Consider the following 22,064-nt stretch of genomic DNA (forward strand, 5'->3'; position numbering starts at 1 on the left):
GCAATGACTACACATGCACATAAAGAAATCGCACTGATGTATCACTGCGCCTCCTAACTTTCTAGGTACAAAATTAAAGTCGTAGGCAATCTTTTACATTAAGCTTTGGGATCCTCATATACTGAAGAAACTGTGAAGAAGTGTTCGAAAGCAAAGTTATTATCAAAACTGATTGTAGCTATTGTGCAGTTAGTGATAAAGTTTATATTGAAAGAAAATAACACAAAAATTAGTTTAGGCAAAGAAAAGTAATCCTTGAAAAGTGCACTATGTTTCGTACTACAAATTTCGACAGACTGTTGGGTAAATTCCACTTCTTTTGTTCCATTAATACTCACAAAATGTCGGACATCGTTCGTTTATAATTATTTTTTTGTTATTTAACTACAGATAAAGCCACAAGTCACTTACAGCTTGAACCTGACTGGCCTACAATTTTACAAATTTCCGATCTTATACGGCAAAATGATGTTCAGTAAGTAAATTTTACATATTTAGTATTCCTAATATAACAAAGTTAACCTGTATAAACTTAAATAATATTCAGCGCGTATGTGTATATGTGTAACTGTTACATATACATAATATATATCTATATTTTTATGTATATATATATTCATCATACGTATGTAGGAACCTGAATTAGTCATACATTTCTGACTAATGATAAGCCAATTATCTTCTCCCATAGTTTGCTATTAATGCGGCCATATTGTATTTACTTCAAATATCATTATTTCATTAAAAGTATTTAGTATTCTATTTTATTTACAGGCCAAAGCAAGCACTTGCTGCTATAAAAAAGAAACTAACCAATCCTAATCCACATGTAGCTTCATACGCTCTGCTAGTAAGTTAAAATCTTCGAAATATATTTATTGTATCATTTATTGTCTTTTACAATTTTCTGTTAATATCGTATCACGTATTATTGGATAGGTATTAGAATCTTGCGTTAAAAATTGTGGATCACGTATCCATGATGAAATCGCTACTAAACAATATATGGAACAACTTAAAGAATTAGTAAAATCATCAACTCATGAACATGTTAGACAGAAAATATTTGAATTAATACAAGCTTGGGCATATGCATTTCGAAATATTCCTAAGTATAGGGCAGTGCAGGTAAGATTTTATTTTATATAATAATGTTCATGGTATATTGAATGAAAATATCACTTTTATATTTCTAGGATACATTAAATATTATGAAAAGTGAAGGTCATATATTCCCTACTTTACAAGAAAGCGACGCAATGTTCATGGCTGATACTGCTCCTGAGTGGACAAATGGTGATGTTTGTCATCGTTGTCGTATAACATTTACCTTTCTTCAACGAAAACACCATTGCAGAGCCTGTGGTCAAGTATTTTGTGGTCATTGCTCGAGTAAAGTATCTACATTACCTAAAATTGGATTTGAAAAAGAAGTTAGAGTATGTGAAGCATGTTTTGAACAAGTTAATAAGTTAGTACAATTCTTTCTGAATATATAATTTTTGTTATTATATTATTTTTATAATATAATATTTTATATCTTTAGGCCTTCTACTACCCAAACAAAAGAAACTGATTTACCAGCTGAATATTTGAGCAGTTCTTTGGCTCAACAACAACAGGTAAGAAAAAAAGAAAAGTAAATTATTTCGTTTAAATTAATATACAAGTATTCTTAGGTTCCTCCTAGAAAAACAGAGGACGAAATTCGTGAAGAAGAAGATCTGCAATTGGCTATAGCTTTAAGTCAAAGTGAAGCAGAACAAAAAGAGAGAGAAAAGAAACGAGCAACGAATGCTCTGAAATCTAATGCCGTTTCTGTATCTAAAACAACATATTCACCTCCCCCATCTCCTGTTAGTTATTACAGTTATTAACCATCATATTATATTTTGAATACATATAAACGTACCATATGTTTATTTTATTGATAGTTTTATTTGATATATTCATTTTGTAGGGACCAAGTCCATCGCGAATTCAGGATGAAGAGGAAATTGACCCTGAACTTGCAAAATATTTAAATCGTAGATATTGGGAGCAAAGACAAACAGCAATAGAAGAGCATAGTGGAAGAACAGATGTAACCAGTCCTTCTGCACCTAATATAAGCAGTCCCATGCCTCAGAAAATTGTCATTGCAAAACAGCAAAATGGAGAAGTTGATATAGAAATGGAAGAGTTTGTCAGTGCTTTAAGATCTCAAGTAGAAATTTTTGTAAATAGAATGAAAAGTAATTCTTCTAGAGGAAGACCTATTACTTCTGACAGTTCTGTACAAAATTTATTTCTAAATATTACACGTATGCATTCAAGGTATTTTATACAAAAAATATGAACTTTTAAAGATTTAAAAAATTTATTTGTTATTATTCATAATTAATGCATAACTTTATTCGATAGATTATTAACATATATTCAAGAGCAAGATGATAGTAGAGTATATTATGAAGGTCTACAGGACAAGTTAACACAAATTAAAGATGCCAGAGCTGCTTTAGATGCTTTACGAGATGAGCATAGAGAGAAATTGCGTAGACAAGCGGAGGAAGCAGAAAGGCAACGACAGATGTTAATGGCACAGAAATTAGCAATTATGCGAAAAAAGAAACAGGATTATTTACAGTATCAACGACAATTAGCTTTACAAAAAATTCAAGAACAAGAAAGAGAAATGCAAATGAGACAAGAGCAACAAAAACAACAATATATAATGAGTAAATCTTATTAAATTGTTTGCTTTATAAAAATCGAAATTATTTGATTCGTTTTTAATTACGTCCTTCAGTATATTATGTATTAACTTTCTCTTCTTTTGTTTAGGTGGTTATCAAGCTATGCCAGGATATATGGGTCATTCACAAGGATCTCCAGTTCGTCAAATGCAATATCAAGGACCTGGATCAAATTATAATCCTATGTCTCCAACAGATCAGGGTGTTTATATGTATGGACAGCATTCAATGGGGCAATATCCTATGCAAGGTTATAACATGCCACCAATGAGTTCTCTACCCCCTCATATAATAGGTACAATGACAAATCAAGAATCAGCTGCAACTGATCCAGCAGTTCAATCGCGGGAAAACGTAGGTAGAGTTGTAATTACAAATACTGCAATGGTAAGTATACAAACAATAATTTCATGTTTCCAAAGTAAATGACAAAGAGTTATATAATTTAAAAGCTTTTTATTATCTTTTTTATTATAGATGCCTCAAGTGACAAATCCTATAACACAACTTCAGCAACCAACTGGTCATCAGATAGGTCCTGCTCAACAAGGTACTGCTAGTCATATTCCAGTGACACAAGTACCGTCAAGCCACATGCCACAAGGACCTCACAATTCACAAATATCGGGTCTACCAAATCAGATAGGTATAGCTCAATCTGTACCACCTACTAATATAGCTCCCCCACCACCAAGGCAAATAGTTCCAGCGACGCACGCACCACCTGGACAAGTTGTACTTCCATCACAAATTGGACCACAACCTATTGGTATACCTATTCCACAAGGGGCTCCAGTACAACAGCATGTTTCTACTATTATTCCACCTCAAAGAACAACTACTATACAAGTTTCTGGTGGAGGTGGTACTGGAATGGTTCCATCAAATCAATCTCTACAAGGTCCTACAGGACCTAATTTAAATATGCAAGGAATGACACAAATTTCTGCTACCCAAGGCCAACCATTTACATTTTCACAAAATTCAGCTCCACCAGCAGCAGAAAGTACTCCAGCAAAGGAAGAATCAAAGCCTGAAACAGCTGAATTAATTTCTTTTGACTAAAATAGTCCAAATGGACATGAGGTTATACCATTATTACAGATGCATTTAAGAGAATTTACAGTTTCTTAAAGCTTACTCTGAAATTAGAACATTATTCTAGTATCCTTCTTAAATATATTTATTTACAATATTCAATTTCCGTTTTTAATACCAAATTTAATATAATTTACAAGAAAGTGATACTATATACGTTGGAAATAGATGTAATACCTGTAGAAAAGGAAAAATTAAATTATGATAATAATGTTAATAAGTACTAAAATTTCCCACATTATTTTAAAAGTAAAAAAAATACCATTGCACTTTAAAATATTACAGAAGTCTTATAAATATTGAATGCAAAGCATGTTTAATACACAAATAATATTTTATATAGATAATTTAAATTACTTTTATTCTAGATTAAAAAACATATATACATTAAATCATTATGAGAAACATTATTCAAGAATTTATGTACTAATGAAGTAATGTCCACATTTAAAAAAACAATAAATATGATATTTGTATAAAGAATAAAACGTATCTACAAAATATGTAATTACGTAACAGAAATATTTATCACGATATATTCATTTATTAAAATTTAACGCGAATGTACTATTTTTTATACAAGTGTTCATTTTGTAACTGCAAATGGTAAAGTATGTAATTACACAAGAGGCAGTAGTAATTACTTGTAATATCAGTTACCAAATACTGTGAAAAAACATAGTTTGGAAAATTTCGAACGACATACAAATAGTTACAGATTAAATTGATTGAGGATTTTGTTTCTATTTCAAAAATGTATATACATTTTTCTTCTTTCATTAACTTCCTAACAAAAATTTTCCTTTTTCCAATTTTTAAAAATAATTCTATTCTTATATAATCATACTGTCTCCACTTGACCCTTTCTACGTGGTTTAATTTCTTTATTTTGAGGAGAAGTAAACGATGTTTCTTCGGAACGTTTTCTAATTATAGATGAAGATTCACTATTAGTTGAACTACCAGGATTGCAACTATCTTTCTTCTCTAAACATATATGAGATGCACTTGCTCCATTAGACGTTAAAGATGTTTTACGATTACGCATATCCTCAAGAGGTATTTCTTCGCTACGTGGACGTGGCATTTTTGGAGAACTATCTCTAGATCGTAAACCATTTTCATGAATCTTCTCATTAGAGTTATTATCAACACGCTTACAACTAGTTGATGGAAGACCAAGAACAGGTCTAAGAACCTGTTCCCTGCGCATTTGTGCAGCGAATCCTGGAACTTTATTTACCGTAAACATTGGTCTTGATTGATCCTTCTGCCTTTGTCCACGTCCAAGAATACCTAAAATAATTAATATTAAAAATATTATATGTTATATATTGCGAATAATAAAATTTAATGATCATATAATGATTTGCTTACGGTCATGTCGCATATTACGTAAAGCATAGTTTGGAGGAGTAGACGAATGAGGTATACTTGTTGGTATATCCAATAATCGAGCAATTTGATTTATCTTTTTTTGTCGTACTTTTATTTTACCTTTGGTTAACCTATATCATAAAAGAATTTCGTAATACGTTTTTTATGTAGATATAAACTATTTTATATAATACCTTTGTTTTGCGGCCATACATCTAATGTGGTCACTGAATATAAATTTAGTTGATAGTAACGGAACTCTATTGCCTGTGCTATTACTCAAAGGCTTGTATATAGTTAAATTCAAACATCTAGAATCGTCCTTGTCACCTGCTACTTCAATATCCTGTAAAAAGGCTACTAATTTTGCTACGCCCCACCCAAGCCTGGTAGTATCAGGTTCAACTAGAATTAATTGTGTTACATCAACGACCAAAAACCAATGGATTTTTTGTCCATCTTTCCATATAACTGTACATGATATTAAGTCACTGTTATCTGTAACAGTTATCAGAATTAAAACATGTTTTATGAATCACAAAAATATATTTTAATTGTTTACCAATATTAATGCCATATAGATATTTATCTTTTTTCTAATTATTACATAAAGCAATCATTTATTTTATTTTCAGATACTACTATTAAAAGATACTAATTTGTTCAAAGAAAACAAATAACTTTTACTTAGATCAAGCTTGTTGGTAACTTCTACACATTTATCTGGATTTGTTAAGGGTAACTGTGTTTCTTCTTCCATATTAATAGTGAAAGATAATTCCCGAATTAAAAAAAATACTCTAATCGCACGACGCGCTCTTTCCTCCTACATAAATATAATTATTATACAGTATAAATATCGAAATTGTTTTATATAAATTTTCAATTTAGGAGAATACTTACTTCACCACATGGTAATCGTTTGCTAAATTCAATACCAGTCATTGGGGTACCCGTAGGAGGTAACAAAATGTTACTGTCCATCATCAACCATTCGACATTTAAGGGTCTTTTTTGAATTTCGTTATATTCATCCTCAAACATATCCAAGAATATCTCTTCATTCTAATAAATGTTATGAAAGAAATTTCAGTAATTTCATAAATGTAATATGTCCATGTTTGATCACATACCTTATAAAAATTTCTTAAAAGTGCTGTACTTTGTTCTTTTGCTGCTTCAATTGCTGCTAAATGCGAATCTTTTAGAAGACTTTGTCCTTCTGACAAAACTAACTGTGTCAATAATTTGATTGTTAATTCTAATGTAACAAGTCTCACTTTAGCATCTAACAATAAAAGAATTTCTATTTATTAATATCATAGAAATAGATACTTATTTTAATTAGTAATTGTATTTGATTGTATAACTCACTTATTTGACAGCTTAGAGTGATTATGTGAATTAGTCTATCTATTAATATATCATTGTACCAATTCTTTGTTTCTGCATTCTGTGAAGGAGATAAAATTAAATTCATTGTTTCACGATTTATACCCTTATAAATAAAATTACTAAATTACTACATAAAATTTATATTTATTATTATTATTCTGTATTTATTTATCCATTACCTGATTATTGGCTAGTGCATAAAGTAAGCACAGTCCAAATAATGCAGCATAATCATTTTCTGTACAAAATAAGGAATTCAGTATAGTTTCTAAAAATGGTTTGTTTGATAATAGTTCAAGAGCATTATGTTGTATTTGACTCTGTGTTAATGGGCTTTCTAGTGCCAAACGTTCTTTTTCTTCATCAGTAACATTCAAATGTTTTATGTCTTCTAGTTCTTCAGTCGGAATATTCATATCTAATTGTTCAGAGCTCTTAATAGATGTATCACAGGGCAACACATGAATACGTGATGTGCTAGGTTTATTTAAATCTTGTAATTTTTCATCTATAGTTTCTCCAGTCTCACTTGTAAATTCTACATTATTATCATCATCATCATTAAGACTTTCTGAAATGGTTAATGATTCACTTAGATTTTCTAAGGATTTTTCTAATGTTTCTTTTGGCTGTGAAAATTCGACTGATTTATTTGATGATATATCGCTAAATGTTTCAATCACTTTTCGTACTCCTATCTGAATCATATTCAAATCAGATTTAAATATCACAGCTGCTAAAGTATATATAAGAGGTCCGTGAGAAACAATCAAAAATACTTGAGAAAGTAAAAATAATGCCACAACCACACTGACATATTTTCTTTCATCCTAACAATTAAAAAATTATTAATATTAAAGATCTATTAATATTATTGTAAGATATTATAGATGATATAATTTACCTGATTTTGACAAATAAGATCTTTTTGTTTCATTAACGAATATACATATAGTGGAACTAATAATTTATGCAACAGATGTTCTGAAAGTACTTTGTTAAGGTCGGGTATATTTAAGCAAAGTATATCATTTAAATAATGCAAATGATCCAAGTGTTCTGCCACTAAATCTGATAATCTATTTTGACTTTGATGACTATAACATAATAATAATAATAATAATAATAATAATAATAATAATAATAATAATATATTTATTTATTTATTTTGTTCATTCGTAGTAGTAATACGAAAATATGAAATGTTGCAATAAAACTTACTCTGCATCATTTCGGACACACGTATCCAATTCTATAATATGATTACCAATAAACCATACAAGATTACTAAAATAAGGTGCTGCTGTGCGATCTCTTATAAATGCCAACATAGACACATCTTCCACACGATATACATTTAAAGTCAAAGTTCTTACTGCTATACGAACCATACCCTCTGAATGATTGAAAAACTTAATGGCTTCCGTATATAGAGGAAAATCATTGGTATGCTGATAAAAATGTTAAATTACAAAGTATTCTTATATATAAAACATAATGTTTGTGTGATAAATGTGATTCAAATTGTGCAAAATAACAAAAGTAAAGTATATATTTCGTACACACAAACATTTATTTCAAATTTTAATTACTTATTAGAATGAATTTCTTAAAATAATAATGAAAAAATTAGGCATATATAATATTAGATAAAAAGTGAAATAAGAAACATATAGGTTTATTACGTATACCTCGTTTACCTCGTTATAGAAGAAATGGATGGTATGAGTATTTAACTTCAAGCTTAAGGTTTTTAAGAAACTGATGTAATATGCCATTACCTCCTCATCACTGAAGTCAAATTTGTGCACAATAATACTATTTACATGGTTATTACTTAGTAGGTAGTCTACAAATATTTTTCAAATATATAATACATATTATGAAAACAAAATAAACAATTAAAAAAAAATAGTTTACATAAAATATAACTTACATAAAGATGTTTCATTGCGTATATTTTCAAATAAGATATTGAGCGTCTGAAGTAATTGAACACATACATAACTTCCACATTTCTGCTTCATTATACGCAAGAAGAATGAAAGCATGTTCTTTTCTAAAAAGAAGCTGTGAAAAATGTACAAAAATTATTATTCATCATATTTTGGTTAAATTCAAAGATGGAACAGAATGTTAGATTAAATAATAAGTAATATTACTTACTCAAAGACGCTACTATCGTTTTGGTCACCCCATATTAAAATTTCAGCTATTGAACGAAGGGTTTCTACTAATAAACCTCTATTATTTTCAGAAACTGTTTGATTCTTCGACAGAACATTGTACAGGTACCTAAGCATAACATAATATTTAAAATCATAATAAAAAATTGAAATAAATGTACATACTTAAGGTGCTCTAATGAATGTGGATTTTTTGGCTTCCAAAGGCCTCCTCCAAACCAACTACGACTTCGAAACATTTTCATATGTATAAACTTAATTGAGTATGCTTCACAATGTATTCATGTTTGATTTTAGTTTAATTTAATTTCTTGTAAATATTACTTCATGTCGTTTAGATAAATTATGTGAGATTTGATGATTTATATGTGTCAAATATGTCTAAATATACGGATTATTTCAAAGATGCGTCATAAAACATATTACATTGTTTTAAAATAAAGGTTATTATCTATCGAAGAATTTCTCTTTTGCAATATATTTTGGCCTAATTACTGATCTTACTTCAAATGTCGTCACATATCATCATATATTTCAAGTTTATACATTGTACAAATTACAACGAAGTTTATTACGATAAATTTGTAATATTTTAATCAACACAACACGCGACGCAGTTCTACGTTAAATTACGAACTATGAACTGGCGTGTTGTATATACATCTCAAGTCAGGTTATCTCTTTAAGGCAATTCATCACCTTTCGGTCGAAAAGTGTGTGACTTCAGCGACAGGTATGGACAAAATATGAACTACATGCACAAGCAGAGAACACTCCACTTTCATGCACTATCATATCAGTCTATAAGCTTGAATAGCTTATACTCTTACGCATAACATAACGATCGGGTTAGTTTGAGTTAGAATAGATAATTTAGTAGGCTATGAACTCACGATTTTCATTCTTTCACATTAATATCCTTCTTTAATGTGTGTAATATGTCTGTGTAATAATCCATGATAAATATGATGCAGCACAGGTACGCTGTATTTATTTTATGATATAAATGCATAAAAAATAATAAATATAATTGATATGAAAATTAGTAAATACTTATATATTAAATATTATTTTATATGATAAATGTATTTCTTTTTCTACTTCTTCTTCTTATCACTATTCTCATTATCATATTATTATATTATATATCATTACCATAGTGATAATAATAATATTATATAAAGTTTCTCTTATAGCAGAAACTACGAAAAAAGAATAGTGCTTGGAGTTTTATTTCATAGACAATGCTAGCAATAGACAGAATTAATGTTTTAATTTTTATAAAAACAATATATAATATATTATATTATGTATTCTTATTTATAATATATATTATAATTAATATATATATGTTATATATTAATATAAATATATATTCATTAATTATTATTTTAGACCAAATAATCAACAAAATCTTAATTTTAGTTGCAAATTTATATATTTAATATTTGTCCATAGAATTTTACTTATTTGTGGAAATATTATTAGCAATGTACAATGTTAATGCTTTAATGTTTAATTAGAATTGGATTAAAGGGAATTTGAAAATACATTGAAATATGCAGCCATTCGTCCAGTAGCACTTGCATTAAATCGAAATTCAATAAGTAGCAATATCGACCCAGATCTCGCCACGTGCAGATTGCTGCATCTGGAAACCTACAGGCTAGCGGTGACTCTACTTTAAAACCCGCGATATCAGATTGACATGCCACTTATTGAAAATTCTGGCTCCTAACGTTAACTCGAAGTGACTTGCTTTCCACTTACGGATAGCAAGACCGTCATAACATTAAAAGTTTCAATCACTACAAAACACGATCGTCCATGCTTTTTGAATTTCGAAAAATAAAACGAAGTCTACGGTATGACTTATTCGCATCCGCGTATAATATGTTTATGCGAACGTACTATTGTTTAAATATAATATATATTATGTTTCATATATATAACATTTAATTGTTTAAATATGTATAATAAGATTGTTTAAATAATTATGAAAATTATTCTTAAGACTTATTAGCATGGACGACTGAATCTTTATTTTCTTATTTTTATCATAAATTCATCAGTCGAAAATTCATTAAAATGCCTGAATAATACAATGGCCTGTTTTTAAGTATGGCGAAACGCATTTTCTTGCGTTTGAAATGACTTAGAAAATTTGAGCATCGATTAACGCATACAAAACAAGCAAGCAATCGGCTATTTCACGAAAACAAACTATATATCATTCTATCGCGTTTATAAGAAAATTAGTAATAAAGGTAGATGTTTCTTTTTTGTGCTACAAAGCTCCAGGGATCTAATATAAGAAATTTTTTTTTTAACGATAAATGTCGAAAATAGCATTTACGGCATTTAGTTCAGATATAATTCTTGAAAAATTTTGGTGAACAAGATGAAAAGCTTTATTTTTATATATAAACTGTTATCGAAAAAATACCATTTTATATTCATTCATTATTTATATTCTATTATCTATATTCATTTCTCCATTATAATAATGTTATTATATTCGAAAATTATGTGATCACGGCGGGTAAATAGGTAACCAATCAAAACATAGTTACCTTGTTGCACTTTTCACTATGAGGTTATGTACATTTAAATCAATTCGTGTATTATTTATACTGTAACGAATGTGTCTTTTTAAGTGTATATAATATTTTTTCTTTAAAAGAAAATATTTTTTTGAATCATTTATAATGCGAATATTGGAACTATATAGCGGTATTGGCGGAATGCATTATGCCTTTCGAGGTACATTTAATTTAAATCTTATACATATATATTAATTGCACCAAAAAGACATTACAAAATTTGTATGGATTTAATATTTGTTAAAAGTCTTCATTATCATGTTATTTTCTAGAAAGTGGAGTGGTTGGAAATGTTATTGGTGCAGTGGATATAAATCCTATTGCCAATAATGTATATAAACATAATTTTCCAGAAGTCTTACTCATGAACCGCAACATTGAATCTATAAGTGAAGAGGAAATTATAAATCTAAATATAAATATGATACTTATGAGTCCTCCTTGTCAACCATTTACTAGAGTAGGATTGCAAAAGGACAAATTAGATAACAGATCGTGTTCACTGTTTCATCTTTTACAAATTATACCAAAAATTTCATCTTTGAAGTATATATTATTGGAGAATGTGAAGGGATTCGAAAACTCAGAAACAAGAATAGAATTACTGAAGTGCCTTAAAAATTGCAATTTTAATTATAAGGAATTAATTTTAAGTCCAAATCAATTTGGTATTCCAAATACCAGGCATAGATATTATTTGCTTGCTAAGAAAAAAGGTTTAAAATTTTGTTTCGATGATTCTGTATTAGACCATAGCCTTTCTCAAAGATTAATGACACTTCTTCCACAAAGTAAACATAAACTGCTTATAGAAAAAGATCATGTAGATAATATGGAATGCGGTATTATCTGTTATAAATTAAAACATATTTTAGAAACTTGTGAAGAATCATTATACTTAATTCCTAGAAATATTCTACAGAAACGAGCTACACTGTTAGATATAAGAACAGCAGAAAATTTTGGATCTTGCTGTTTTACAAAAGCTTATGGACACTACATTGAAGGTACAGGTTCTGTATATTGTCCATTTTCAGAAGAAATAGTACAAAAAAGACTTATTGAATCAACCAAATATGAAAAATATTCAGAAGATCAATTACAACTTTTTTTATCTTTGAAGTTAAGATATTTTACACCAAAAGAAGTGTCTAGGTTAATGTGTTTTCCAGAAGATTTTACATTTCCAAATAGTACAACAATTAAACAAAAATACAGATTATTAGGTAATTCAATTAATGTTGATGTAGTTAGCAAATTAATATTTTTATTATGTACTAAAGAGAATGAGAATATATGAGATATTTATTTAAATAAAAGTATTTGTGAGTTACAAATTATATAAATTTTCAACTTTATTATAACAATTTTATATTCAAAGTTAATAAATGCATTATAGAATTGTTGATATACTTAATGTACTACGAAAAGTACATATGTAAGAGATATAAAATTATGTACCATATAAATAATATAAATAATAAGTACTTATAATATTTTTAAAAATTTGATAGACAATTTAATAAACTATTTTCTTTATTATAACACGCACATAAATTATTTCAATACAGATACTAAATTGAAGTTTTTCCAATAATAAAGATTTGTTTTAATTATTTATTGGTGATCATATCATGATGAGTATATGAATTTCTATTATATTTAGAAGTTATACATTATATTTACAAAAACTAGTTATATGTACTTATATATATATATATATATATATATATATATATATATATATATATATTGTTTAGTATTGTTTAAGATTTATATGATTTCTAATTCAGATGGAATATGAATTTTTTTTTCTGCAGCAAATTTTTTGAGTGCCTGATATTTGGAATGCCAAGATTCTATTTCTTCCCTCATACGATTATTGTCCTCCTGCATTGCTTCCATATCACGATATTCCTGAGTCTTTTCTGATTCTAGCTCATCTTTCTGTTCTATGCGTTTTATACGGCAACTGGCTGCATAACCTCTGTTTTTTAAAGTTCTTCTTCTTTGCTTCATTCGTACTATTTCTTCTCTCGACAATCCACGCAATTTCAATTGTCTATTCAAATCTCTGACAGATATTGTAACGAGTTCATCATCACTGATATCCAAACATGGTCCTGGTGAAAGGGGATCCTATACAAAAACAAGAAAATATAATAAACAAGATAAATAAGTAAGTCAGATAATAGAGATTACACTAATAAAATAAAAATATAAAATAAATTCATTACAGAATAATATAGTAAATTTTACATTTATTTTTCATCTATTTTATTTAAAAACAATAATATTTTACTAATTTTTATTGCAATTTGTAGATGATATCGCTACAACATATTATCGCAGACGTATTATTCATAATGTTATAGTAACGTACATTTATCAAAATAAACACGATCGGTAATAATGAAAGACATTTTGCTCACGTGTGATAGTTGCCGACGTACCATCTTTATAGATCGCTTTCCGTCCATAGCCATTTTTTACCTAAAAATATTCACGTTCCAACGTAAAGCGAACAAAAAATAGAACGTTTTCTCCAGCCTTCTGTGGTTTCTCGATCAATTTGCCTAGTCATTCTAGAACACGAAACGACGACGGTAGCAGCCATGATAGACATTATCATATATATCATTCTGAAAACATCGAATTTTCTTAAATAATATAATTTATAATATAATTTTATTTATGTACACAATTAAAATATAAGGCTTTTTATAGAACGATTTCTTTAAACTGTGTAAAAATACTTTTAAGGCTGTTTTTTTTTACATATTTATATTGGTACAATAATTTCATGCATTTCATTCATTTGGGTATAGTAACGCCATCTGTTAAGGTAAAAGTACACTTGTTAGATAGTATACTTCGATTTCGGATTAGTATTTACCACGTATTCCGCTGAAATGTAATGTTATTTTAATAAAATGGTATTTTTAATCAATTTTTTTTTTTTTGCAGAAACAATTTACTGTAGATATTAGTATTAATATAAATAAGTAATATAAAACTTATTGCTTAAATAATTTTTACGGTATAAAATTATCTGAATAAATGTCCTTTAAGTGGAATAATATTACGAATAATATTAAAGAAAGCATACAAATCATCTTTGCTTTTTAAACATATAAATATACATACATATGTATGTGCATTTAAAATATTGTTCTTAAAATTGTCATAAGAAGTTAAGATAAAAGTAGATTAAAGCGAATAAGATTATAGAAAATACATTTTGCGTTTTTCTTTTTTTCTTATGCATTATATTATTATTATTTTACTCGACTTAGTTATGTTTTAATTAACTTACGAATATTTGGACATCCAAGCTAGATGGCTTCTATTCTAGAGTTTTTATCTCGTGTAGCAATAAAAAAATAAAAGTATCGGTGTCACAATAATATTGACTAACTTTTTTCTCTTTTTAGATCCCCGATAGTAGCCATTATCTTCCCGTAGTAACTCAATAGCCGAGAAAATGGCAAGAAGAGAAGAAAAATGTATGGTGAAGATGAGAAGAAAGAGGAAAAGGTGGAGAAGACGATGCTTGCAAGAACGAATAAGAAGAAAAAGAAGGTAGAGTATGGTCATATTAATTTTTATACTAATTAACTTCTATTTTCAATCTTATCATTAGACGTACTATCGAGAGAAACAAATTGTTAACAAATTATTTTATACGTCTCATTATTCGACGAAATAACTTTAAAATAAGTTCGAAAATATAAAAAGAAAAGAAAAAAAACGAGGAGAATTTAAACGGATGGAATATTTTGAATTCAATTTTTCGCTTATTCATTTTATTTCATAAATGTTAATGAATTTGCGTAGAAAAATTTCTTGTCCTTTTGTCTTTTATATAACTTGGAAACAAAGTTATTCGTTTTACCTTTTTCGTTATTAATGTTATATTTTCTGGTAATCGTTCTGTAGACAAGGTTCAAAGGTAGAAATATTCTTTTATCGTATTTCCTAAAGGAGTTTTCGTCGTAGTCGGCAATAACTATTATATTTAGCGAGAAAAAGTAGTCTCGTCGAGGAAGCCAAGAAACGAAAACGACGACGACGACTACGACGATGATGACGAAGTTCTTAAAATGAGTTATCCGTTCGTCGTTCTTACGACAAGTTGGTTCTTGGATGCGATTAGCCGAAAATGATGTTCTTCTTAGAACGAAATGATCGATAAAAATAGAGAGAGAGGAAGAGAGAAGGTTATCGTTTTTCTTTTCTCACGGTCGGTTAATATCGAAAAATTTGTTCGAAAATAATTTTTTTTTTCTATCAAATAAGCATATTAACATCGTGTCGTTATCAATTTATGGTAAAACACGTTTCATCGAGCCAAGGAATGCGATATTCGACGTATGATATATACGTAATTATACATTAGGATACTAAAAGCTATCATTAGAAATATATGATGCGTATAGCTCGTGAAACTATCCGTAGTACGTTATATTATATCGATAGATGCTATTAACCGAATCGACATAAATATGTCCGTGCTTCTTTAACGAACGAGTCTATGTGTACGTATGTAATAAATTTATATATACAATTGAATTGTTCGTTTTTTATATTCGAACTGTTGGCATTTTAATATATTCGTAGGATGCCCCTGGTTCATCGTTCGAAAATTTGACATAACGAAATTTCATTTCGCGTTAACCATTTGGAAATATGCAAGAGGTGTCGGACTTGACACACAACTAGCTTACTCGTTATCCGCTGGGAGACATTTCTCACGCATCAGCTATAATTAAACGGAGACTTGTAGGATGTACAGGGTAAATGCCAAAGGTACGATGCATAAAGTTAACTCGTTCGCAATGAACTATCGTATAAACTCGTGGTACATTCTGATTACTTCGTTGAGATATAGTATGGATCAATGTGCGTTATATCATCTGTTGAGAGAAAGAGAAAGAGATAAAAAATATATTTTATACTTTGAATGAATTTTTCAGGAAGTCGTATATTTATTTTATATTATTTTCTTCATCCTTTGTTCCTTCATTTACGTCTTCTACATTTTTGTCTATTCTTATTTTTAAATTAAAATTATCATTTTTATTTTAATCCTTATAATCTTCAAATAATTTAATAACATAACGTAATACAATACGTTGTTTTATGAAAGTATTTATCCTTGTTTGTTTTTTCTAACATATATATAATGTACTTACATGGCAAACGTTAGCTTCAAGCCACTACGTCTGATCTCTTCTTTTCACTCGTTTCCTTTAATACAACGCTTGTTGTGTTATAAGCATTCCATTCATTCGCTCTCATGTTTATTAATGCATTTCTGCTCGTTCGTTTTAGAGGGACTACACTGTAAAGTCAAGGCGTTAGTAATAGACACGTCTTTGCTCTCCTACTTTTCTCGTTTGTCTTTTATCTTCCTATTCGTGTTTTTCTTCTTTCTTCTTCCCATTTCTTTTTTTATTTTTCCTTCTTCTCGTACAATTCCTATCTTCCTTTTTTGCGAGAAAGTCATTTATCATACTATATTTTTTTACTCTTATCATGACGATTTAGTTTCTCTAGAGTATAAATATATATATATATATATATATATATATATACATATATATATATATGTATATATATGTATATAGCATCAAGCATTATAGTTACCTATCGAATTTGAGGTCGGTGGCATCGTTTAACGAACAGTCCATTTTCGTCGCATTGCGGAAAATCAAATGTCCACGTATTTCTATTGTCACATAATATCATCGTTCTTTAATCTCGTTTAACAATCTTACGAATGTCATCTTTTGTTTTATGTATATTTTTAGCTTTTCGAATTTTTTCAAAAAAATATTTCATTAACGAACAAAAATTTTTTATAATTAGATAACAAGATTTTATGAAACACAGGTTTTTTTTTTCTTTCATGTTTGTTACATGAAAAGTCGGATAATTTCTTCCTGTTTTTTTTCTTCTCTTTACATTATCCTTTCTTTATTTTATTATAACTTAATTTTTCTTATTCGCAAAGATTCGACTATAATGTTTTTTTTATTATCTACGAGTTTTTATATCTCATTACGTTCGTAAGTTTTATTATCTCGTTAGCATGGTACGACGAATATAAATCCGTTTCACTTGGCGGTCGCATGATCGGCGTGTCTTTACTACTTCCTACCGACTTGAGTTCTCTCTCGAATGTACCAACGGACTTCATTAATTTCGCTTCACTAACGGATAGAGTTGTGTATAGAGAATATTTGCTGTATTATCACGATATTTGACGTCCATCATAACGACCTTGAAGTTTCACATCAAAGACACAGTAATCGAGTCTCACAAACTAAACGTTTATTGAATGTCCCTGACAAGAAACGAACGTATCGAACAAAGTTGGATTTTAAAGCGAATTTCTTGTAAAATCCTTCGTAATTGTTTACGTCTGAATATATTCCATTTTATATTTTATCCAATCTGAATTGTTTTAGATACGTGATCTTTCATAAAGTTTTTTATTCGATCAGACTAAAGTTTTCAAATATAGTTATAAGTTCTTAAAAGATCTAAGTTCGAAAGGTAGATCGTAAAGAGGCAAAGAATCGAATAAAATATTTAAATTACTTCACTCAATTGTGAGAATGATCTATAGATCAATAAAAATCGAAAAGTTTTTGTTGTAATTGTCATTAATACTTCAAGTAATATATTTGTATTTCTCTTTTTAATTTTATTTTGATGGACATATTGTATTCATAAATTTTTTAGTTAGAGAAATATGAAAGGAAGAAATAGACGATCGATCGGAAGAGGATCGGACAGCTGTAAGATGGGTGTGGTAAAAGAGGCCGATTGAACCGGCTTATTTCCTGCTGGCTTCTTTCCTAAGCGATCGAACGTGAGTATTATCGCGTTGCAAAAGCCACGCCCTACGATCCATCGAGACCGTTCGTTCGTTTTTTCCAAGGATTCTTCATTTAAACGAGTTAATTGTCAATAGCGTGTTTTGCATATGACAGCTCGCTGCCCGTATTCGAAGGATCCAAATATATGCCGATATCCTCTTTTGAAGTCCGCTAGTATTATTTTCAGAGATGCAAGAATTGCTAGAAATGAAAGATAGTTTTTTAAGAAAATCATTTTGAAGGGAATCAGATCAAATGACACAAAAATTAATAATAAATTATCTAATATCAGTTTATTTATATAATAGATAGATCACTCAGATAGATTGTACAATAAAGAATGTAATAATATTTTTTAAAATCATTACTTTCTTATATTAATTTTCATAAGATTATTATCACTGACGGTGACTTATATCATAATAGTACTTTCAAAATGTCCAATTCGGAATAAACAAAAATATCATTTCTAAGATAAATGTGTGCATAGATACATATGTATAGTATAGTAAAAAATACATATGTATAGTATATCTGCTTTTGATAATATAACATTTTGCCCTTGAAAGTTCGGTTCTATGAATAAATCTATTTCCGGTGCAAAGCTGACTTGGATGAATCAGCCAGGCTGTAAAGAGTGGGTATAGATACATATATATAGTTCATAGTCTAAGGGTTAAAAAGAGAAACCGCAAGAAAAAGAGAAGAAAGAGAAGAAGAAAGAGAAGAAGAAGGAGAAGAACAAGAAGAAGAATAAGAAGGAGAGAAGAAGAAGGAGAAAAAAAGAAGAGCGGTCATCTCAGAGCGATACGACGAGGGGTTGCTTTTGCTTTGAGGGTTGTTTGTGCGGGGTGCGGCGCATTGCTTTCGTCGGTCGTCCTCGGATGTCTTCGGGCGTCGCTCCGACATTCGACGCGTTGCAGTGAACAGTCGGTGGCCGAACGTCGCGACGCGCATTTCACACACGAACAACGACGAAAAGGACAACGACAACGAAGAAAAAAAAGGACGATAAAAACATTTTCTTTGTTTTTCTTCTTAATTCACCGACAAGACAGCATCTCATTTATTCTTTTTCTTTTTTTTTTTTTTTTTTTGAAAATTTAGAGCATATCTTGTTTTCTTCCTTTCGTGCGAATTTTTCGAAGAAAAGAAAATAAAAGGAATTAAGAAAAGAAAAAGTGACAGAAGATAGAAAAGAAAACACCGGAGCGATCAACGATCATATTTTTTTGAAGTCCTATTGGAAGATGCAAGACGATCACCGTTATCGCTCATTCGGACGATACTGATGGTCTGTATTTCATGTGTTTTTCTCCTCTCCATTATTTTTCTTTTTTTTTCTTTTTTTTTTCTTTTTATTTTTTATACTTTTGCTATGGAAGATGAAAAAAAAGAAAAGAAAGGATCCGAGAGAGGACGGAAAAAGAGCTCGACGCTAGGAAAGCGAGGATATGCTTCAAAACGAACTTACCCAAGGATCATCGATTGAAGTCTATGTGGATCGATGCTCGTGCGACGTATAAACTCGAGGCAATACTCCTTTGAGAATTCCGTGGATTTTTTCGCGATTATCGGTTTTTGTCGCCGACAAAACTTGTCGTTAGACGGTGTCTACTTGCTGAATTATCTCTCTCACGATATTTCTACAGGGGTGACGCCTAAATTATAAAATCTCATGGCTCGTTCGTTAAATTATTCTTTTATTTTTTAATCCTAAGTGACTGACATTGTACAATATTCTCATTTCTCTCATTTCTATATAGATGTTTTCGGTGAATTAATCGTCCTCCCGTTCATATATTCTTCAAAAACAGGCTGGTATAGCTTGTAATTTCGAATTTACCGGATTCGAAAAACAAAGCTATAGAGATGTGCAATTGAAAAACGATTTTGCCGCACACTTCAGGAATCGTTATTAATTACTGCAGTATTATTACGACCAATAACAGAAGGATTCGTTTTCTTTCTTCGTCTCTGCCTGCCTGTCTGTCTGTCTGTCTGTCTGTCTGTCTGTCTGTCTGCCTGCCTGTCTGCCTATCCACCTGCCTTTCCGTCTGTCTGTCTGTCTGTCTCTTTCTCTCTTTCTTTTTCTCTCTTGTTCTCTCTGTCTCTCGAAAGATCGAGCAGAGTTAAGAATGAAATTTCTTTTTTTAATATGTGTATTGTAACCAATTTCAATAATCATTCAATAAAAATAGAAAGTACTTAAACCATAGATATGTAATATTCCAGAAAAGTTGCCAAGAAACAAATATCTTTCGTAAAATTGTGAAATCGAAAAGAAAGCTTCTCTTTTTTTTGTGTAACATGTTATATTATCTATTATAGAAAAACAGACAAAAGTATTTCTTTTGTTTTTGATTGTATCTGTGTCAATGCATAGATTTTTTTCGATAATTAGCTAATATATCGATGGTATGTAGATAAATCGATTCGGCTTGCTCGCTAATTGTTATTTAGTATGACCGATTACCGGAAAATATATGAAGGTAATTACGATCGATAAAAAGACGTCTCGATAAGATACAAATAGTTCAATATTTTGTCTTCTTCGTTGATTTTCCGTCACGTAATTAGGATAAACGTTTTTTAATCCACGTTAGACTTTATCGATTATTCGTACAGTGCGATTAAATTTTCTTTTTTATTTTTTCTTTTTAAATAAAATGTTTTAAAGAACATTTATGTAATATCACAAGATATTATATTTTGTGATAGCAAAAGAAAATTTCATCATCAAGAAAATATATGAAATTTCCCGTCGGATCGAAGGATGTAAAAAGAAGTATAGATAAAATGTGAAAAATAGATTCTCCAACTCAAGAAGATTCTATATCACGAAGATGGTTTTTCTACAGAAATTATCTCTATTTGTTTCAAGAAAGAAAATTAAAAAGAAGAAAAAGAAGACTTGTTTACCCGTCACAGTACTCGAATGTTTTCGATGTTACTTTTTGGCGTCGCCATTCTTGTTGGTCCTCCTGCTGTAGGATGATAAATTATCAACGAAATTTTTCGACGCTATTTATCGGATAATCACTTATTTTTTGTGCTTTTATTGAATGAAACTTGAATTTTAGCGATAGATATTTATGTGTGTCCGTTCTGTGTACATGTGTGTGAAATCTCATATTGAAGAAAAGAAAAATGTAAAAATATGGGAAAGGAAAACGATGGTGACGTTGATTCGCAGAAAGAATATCTCATAAAGCTGAACCGACGTGCTTCATCTGCGGTTTATATATAGAAATTTTTGTTGCGTGTAGTGTGCGTTTATATACATAGGCATTATCGTATATCGGTAGTGACTTAGCAAACGCTCGAAGACGGCTTGAAAGCATTTTTAGTCTGCTCGGTAATAAATGGACTCAGCAAATTTGCCGATGACGGCTGGAGTACGCACCAATTACATATTCCTCTTAAGAATATATTTCAGGAAATTTCTTATCGTCAGTCATAAATAATTTTGCTAATTTTCGATCACGACGACCCATTCGAACATATTCATAAAATATTAATATACTCTTCTAAATAATCATATAATTTTCATATTTTTTGTTTGTATAGTTCATTATCCATCTTGTGATACTTATGAAAAATATAATAGAGAAAAAAAAAATATATATATATATATATAAAAATATAAAATATATTATTAATTATTAATTATTTTATATATTTTAAATTTTATTATTGAAATTTAATTATATCTACAATAATTTTCTTGGTCTTGGTCAAATCGATCGAATTTTGGTCCTTTGTTGCTTAATAATACGAATA

General features: G+C 29.4%; 5 protein-coding genes across 13 annotated transcripts in view; 3 read left to right on the plus strand and 2 right to left on the minus strand.

Moving 5' to 3' along the window:
- The first annotated feature begins 75 nt into the window (after positions 1–75).
- Positions 76–4,592, plus strand: LOC124951465 (hepatocyte growth factor-regulated tyrosine kinase substrate). 3 transcript variants are annotated; one of them, XM_047499898.1, is made up of 11 exons: positions 76–303; positions 391–475; positions 775–850; positions 940–1,128; positions 1,197–1,471; positions 1,547–1,622; positions 1,680–1,856; positions 1,961–2,316; positions 2,404–2,717; positions 2,824–3,122; positions 3,213–4,592. In XM_047499898.1, the coding sequence occupies exons 1-11, from the start codon at positions 270–272 to the stop codon at positions 3,798–3,800; spliced, it is 2,469 nt and encodes an 822-aa protein (XP_047355854.1). In that variant the 5' UTR covers positions 76–269; the 3' UTR covers positions 3,801–4,592. The 3 variants fall into 3 exon arrangements, with proteins under 3 accessions (XP_047355854.1, XP_047355855.1, XP_047355856.1); XM_047499899.1 differs by lacking the exon at positions 940–1,128; XM_047499900.1 differs by lacking the exons at positions 775–850; positions 940–1,128 and having other exon boundaries at positions 283–303.
- LOC124951464 (protein CLEC16A homolog) lies at positions 3,175–9,481 on the minus strand. 3 transcript variants are annotated; one of them, XM_047499897.1, is made up of 15 exons: positions 8,957–9,481; positions 8,772–8,900; positions 8,542–8,675; positions 8,297–8,454; positions 7,827–8,056; positions 7,510–7,702; positions 6,785–7,435; positions 6,585–6,663; positions 6,344–6,498; positions 6,114–6,275; positions 5,898–6,036; positions 5,405–5,708; positions 5,211–5,341; positions 5,077–5,129; positions 4,794–4,936 (listed from the first exon to the last, which is right to left on the minus strand). In XM_047499897.1, the coding sequence occupies exons 1-15, from the start codon at positions 9,034–9,036 to the stop codon at positions 4,931–4,933; spliced, it is 2,604 nt and encodes an 867-aa protein (XP_047355853.1). In that variant the 5' UTR covers positions 9,037–9,481; the 3' UTR covers positions 4,794–4,930. The 3 variants fall into 3 exon arrangements, with proteins under 3 accessions (XP_047355852.1, XP_047355851.1, XP_047355853.1); XM_047499896.1 differs by having other exon boundaries at positions 3,175–5,129; positions 8,306–8,454; positions 8,957–9,480; XM_047499895.1 differs by having other exon boundaries at positions 3,175–5,129; positions 8,957–9,480.
- A 745-nt stretch (positions 9,482–10,226) lies between these two features.
- On the plus strand, positions 10,227–12,734 carry LOC124951584 (tRNA (cytosine(38)-C(5))-methyltransferase). The gene is made up of 2 exons (XM_047500200.1): positions 10,227–11,554; positions 11,667–12,734. The coding sequence occupies exons 1-2, from the start codon at positions 11,500–11,502 to the stop codon at positions 12,692–12,694; spliced, it is 1,083 nt and encodes a 360-aa protein (XP_047356156.1). The 5' UTR covers positions 10,227–11,499; the 3' UTR covers positions 12,695–12,734.
- A 362-nt stretch (positions 12,735–13,096) lies between these two features.
- LOC124951585 (transcription factor MafG) lies at positions 13,097–14,193 on the minus strand. 2 transcript variants are annotated; one of them, XM_047500203.1, is made up of 3 exons: positions 13,848–14,193; positions 13,148–13,533; positions 13,097–13,115 (listed from the first exon to the last, which is right to left on the minus strand). In XM_047500203.1, exons 1-2 carry the CDS (start codon positions 13,878–13,880, stop codon positions 13,168–13,170), a joined length of 399 nt encoding a protein of 132 aa, XP_047356159.1. In that variant the 5' UTR covers positions 13,881–14,193; the 3' UTR covers positions 13,097–13,115; positions 13,148–13,167. The 2 variants fall into 2 exon arrangements, with proteins under 2 accessions (XP_047356159.1, XP_047356158.1); XM_047500202.1 differs by lacking the exon at positions 13,097–13,115 and having other exon boundaries at positions 13,827–14,172.
- LOC124951582 overlaps positions 13,198–22,064 on the plus strand; it is a 95,316-nt gene continuing 86,449 nt past the window's right edge. For 2 of the 4 annotated variants that reach the window (XM_047500189.1, XM_047500191.1), the window contains exons 1-2: positions 13,198–13,573; positions 14,829–14,976. In XM_047500189.1, the coding sequence (XP_047356145.1) occupies positions 14,899–14,976 (78 nt within the window). In that variant the 5' untranslated portion in view covers positions 13,198–13,573; positions 14,829–14,898. Of the gene's footprint in view, positions 13,574–14,828; positions 14,977–19,405; positions 19,576–22,064 lie in introns of those variants that run through there. The other 2 variants (XM_047500193.1, XM_047500190.1) reach the window with 2 other exon arrangements.

The sequence above is a fragment of the Vespa velutina genome, chromosome 9, assembly GCF_912470025.1.
Source record: "Vespa velutina chromosome 9, iVesVel2.1, whole genome shotgun sequence".
Taxonomy (NCBI): domain Eukaryota; kingdom Metazoa; phylum Arthropoda; class Insecta; order Hymenoptera; family Vespidae; genus Vespa; species Vespa velutina.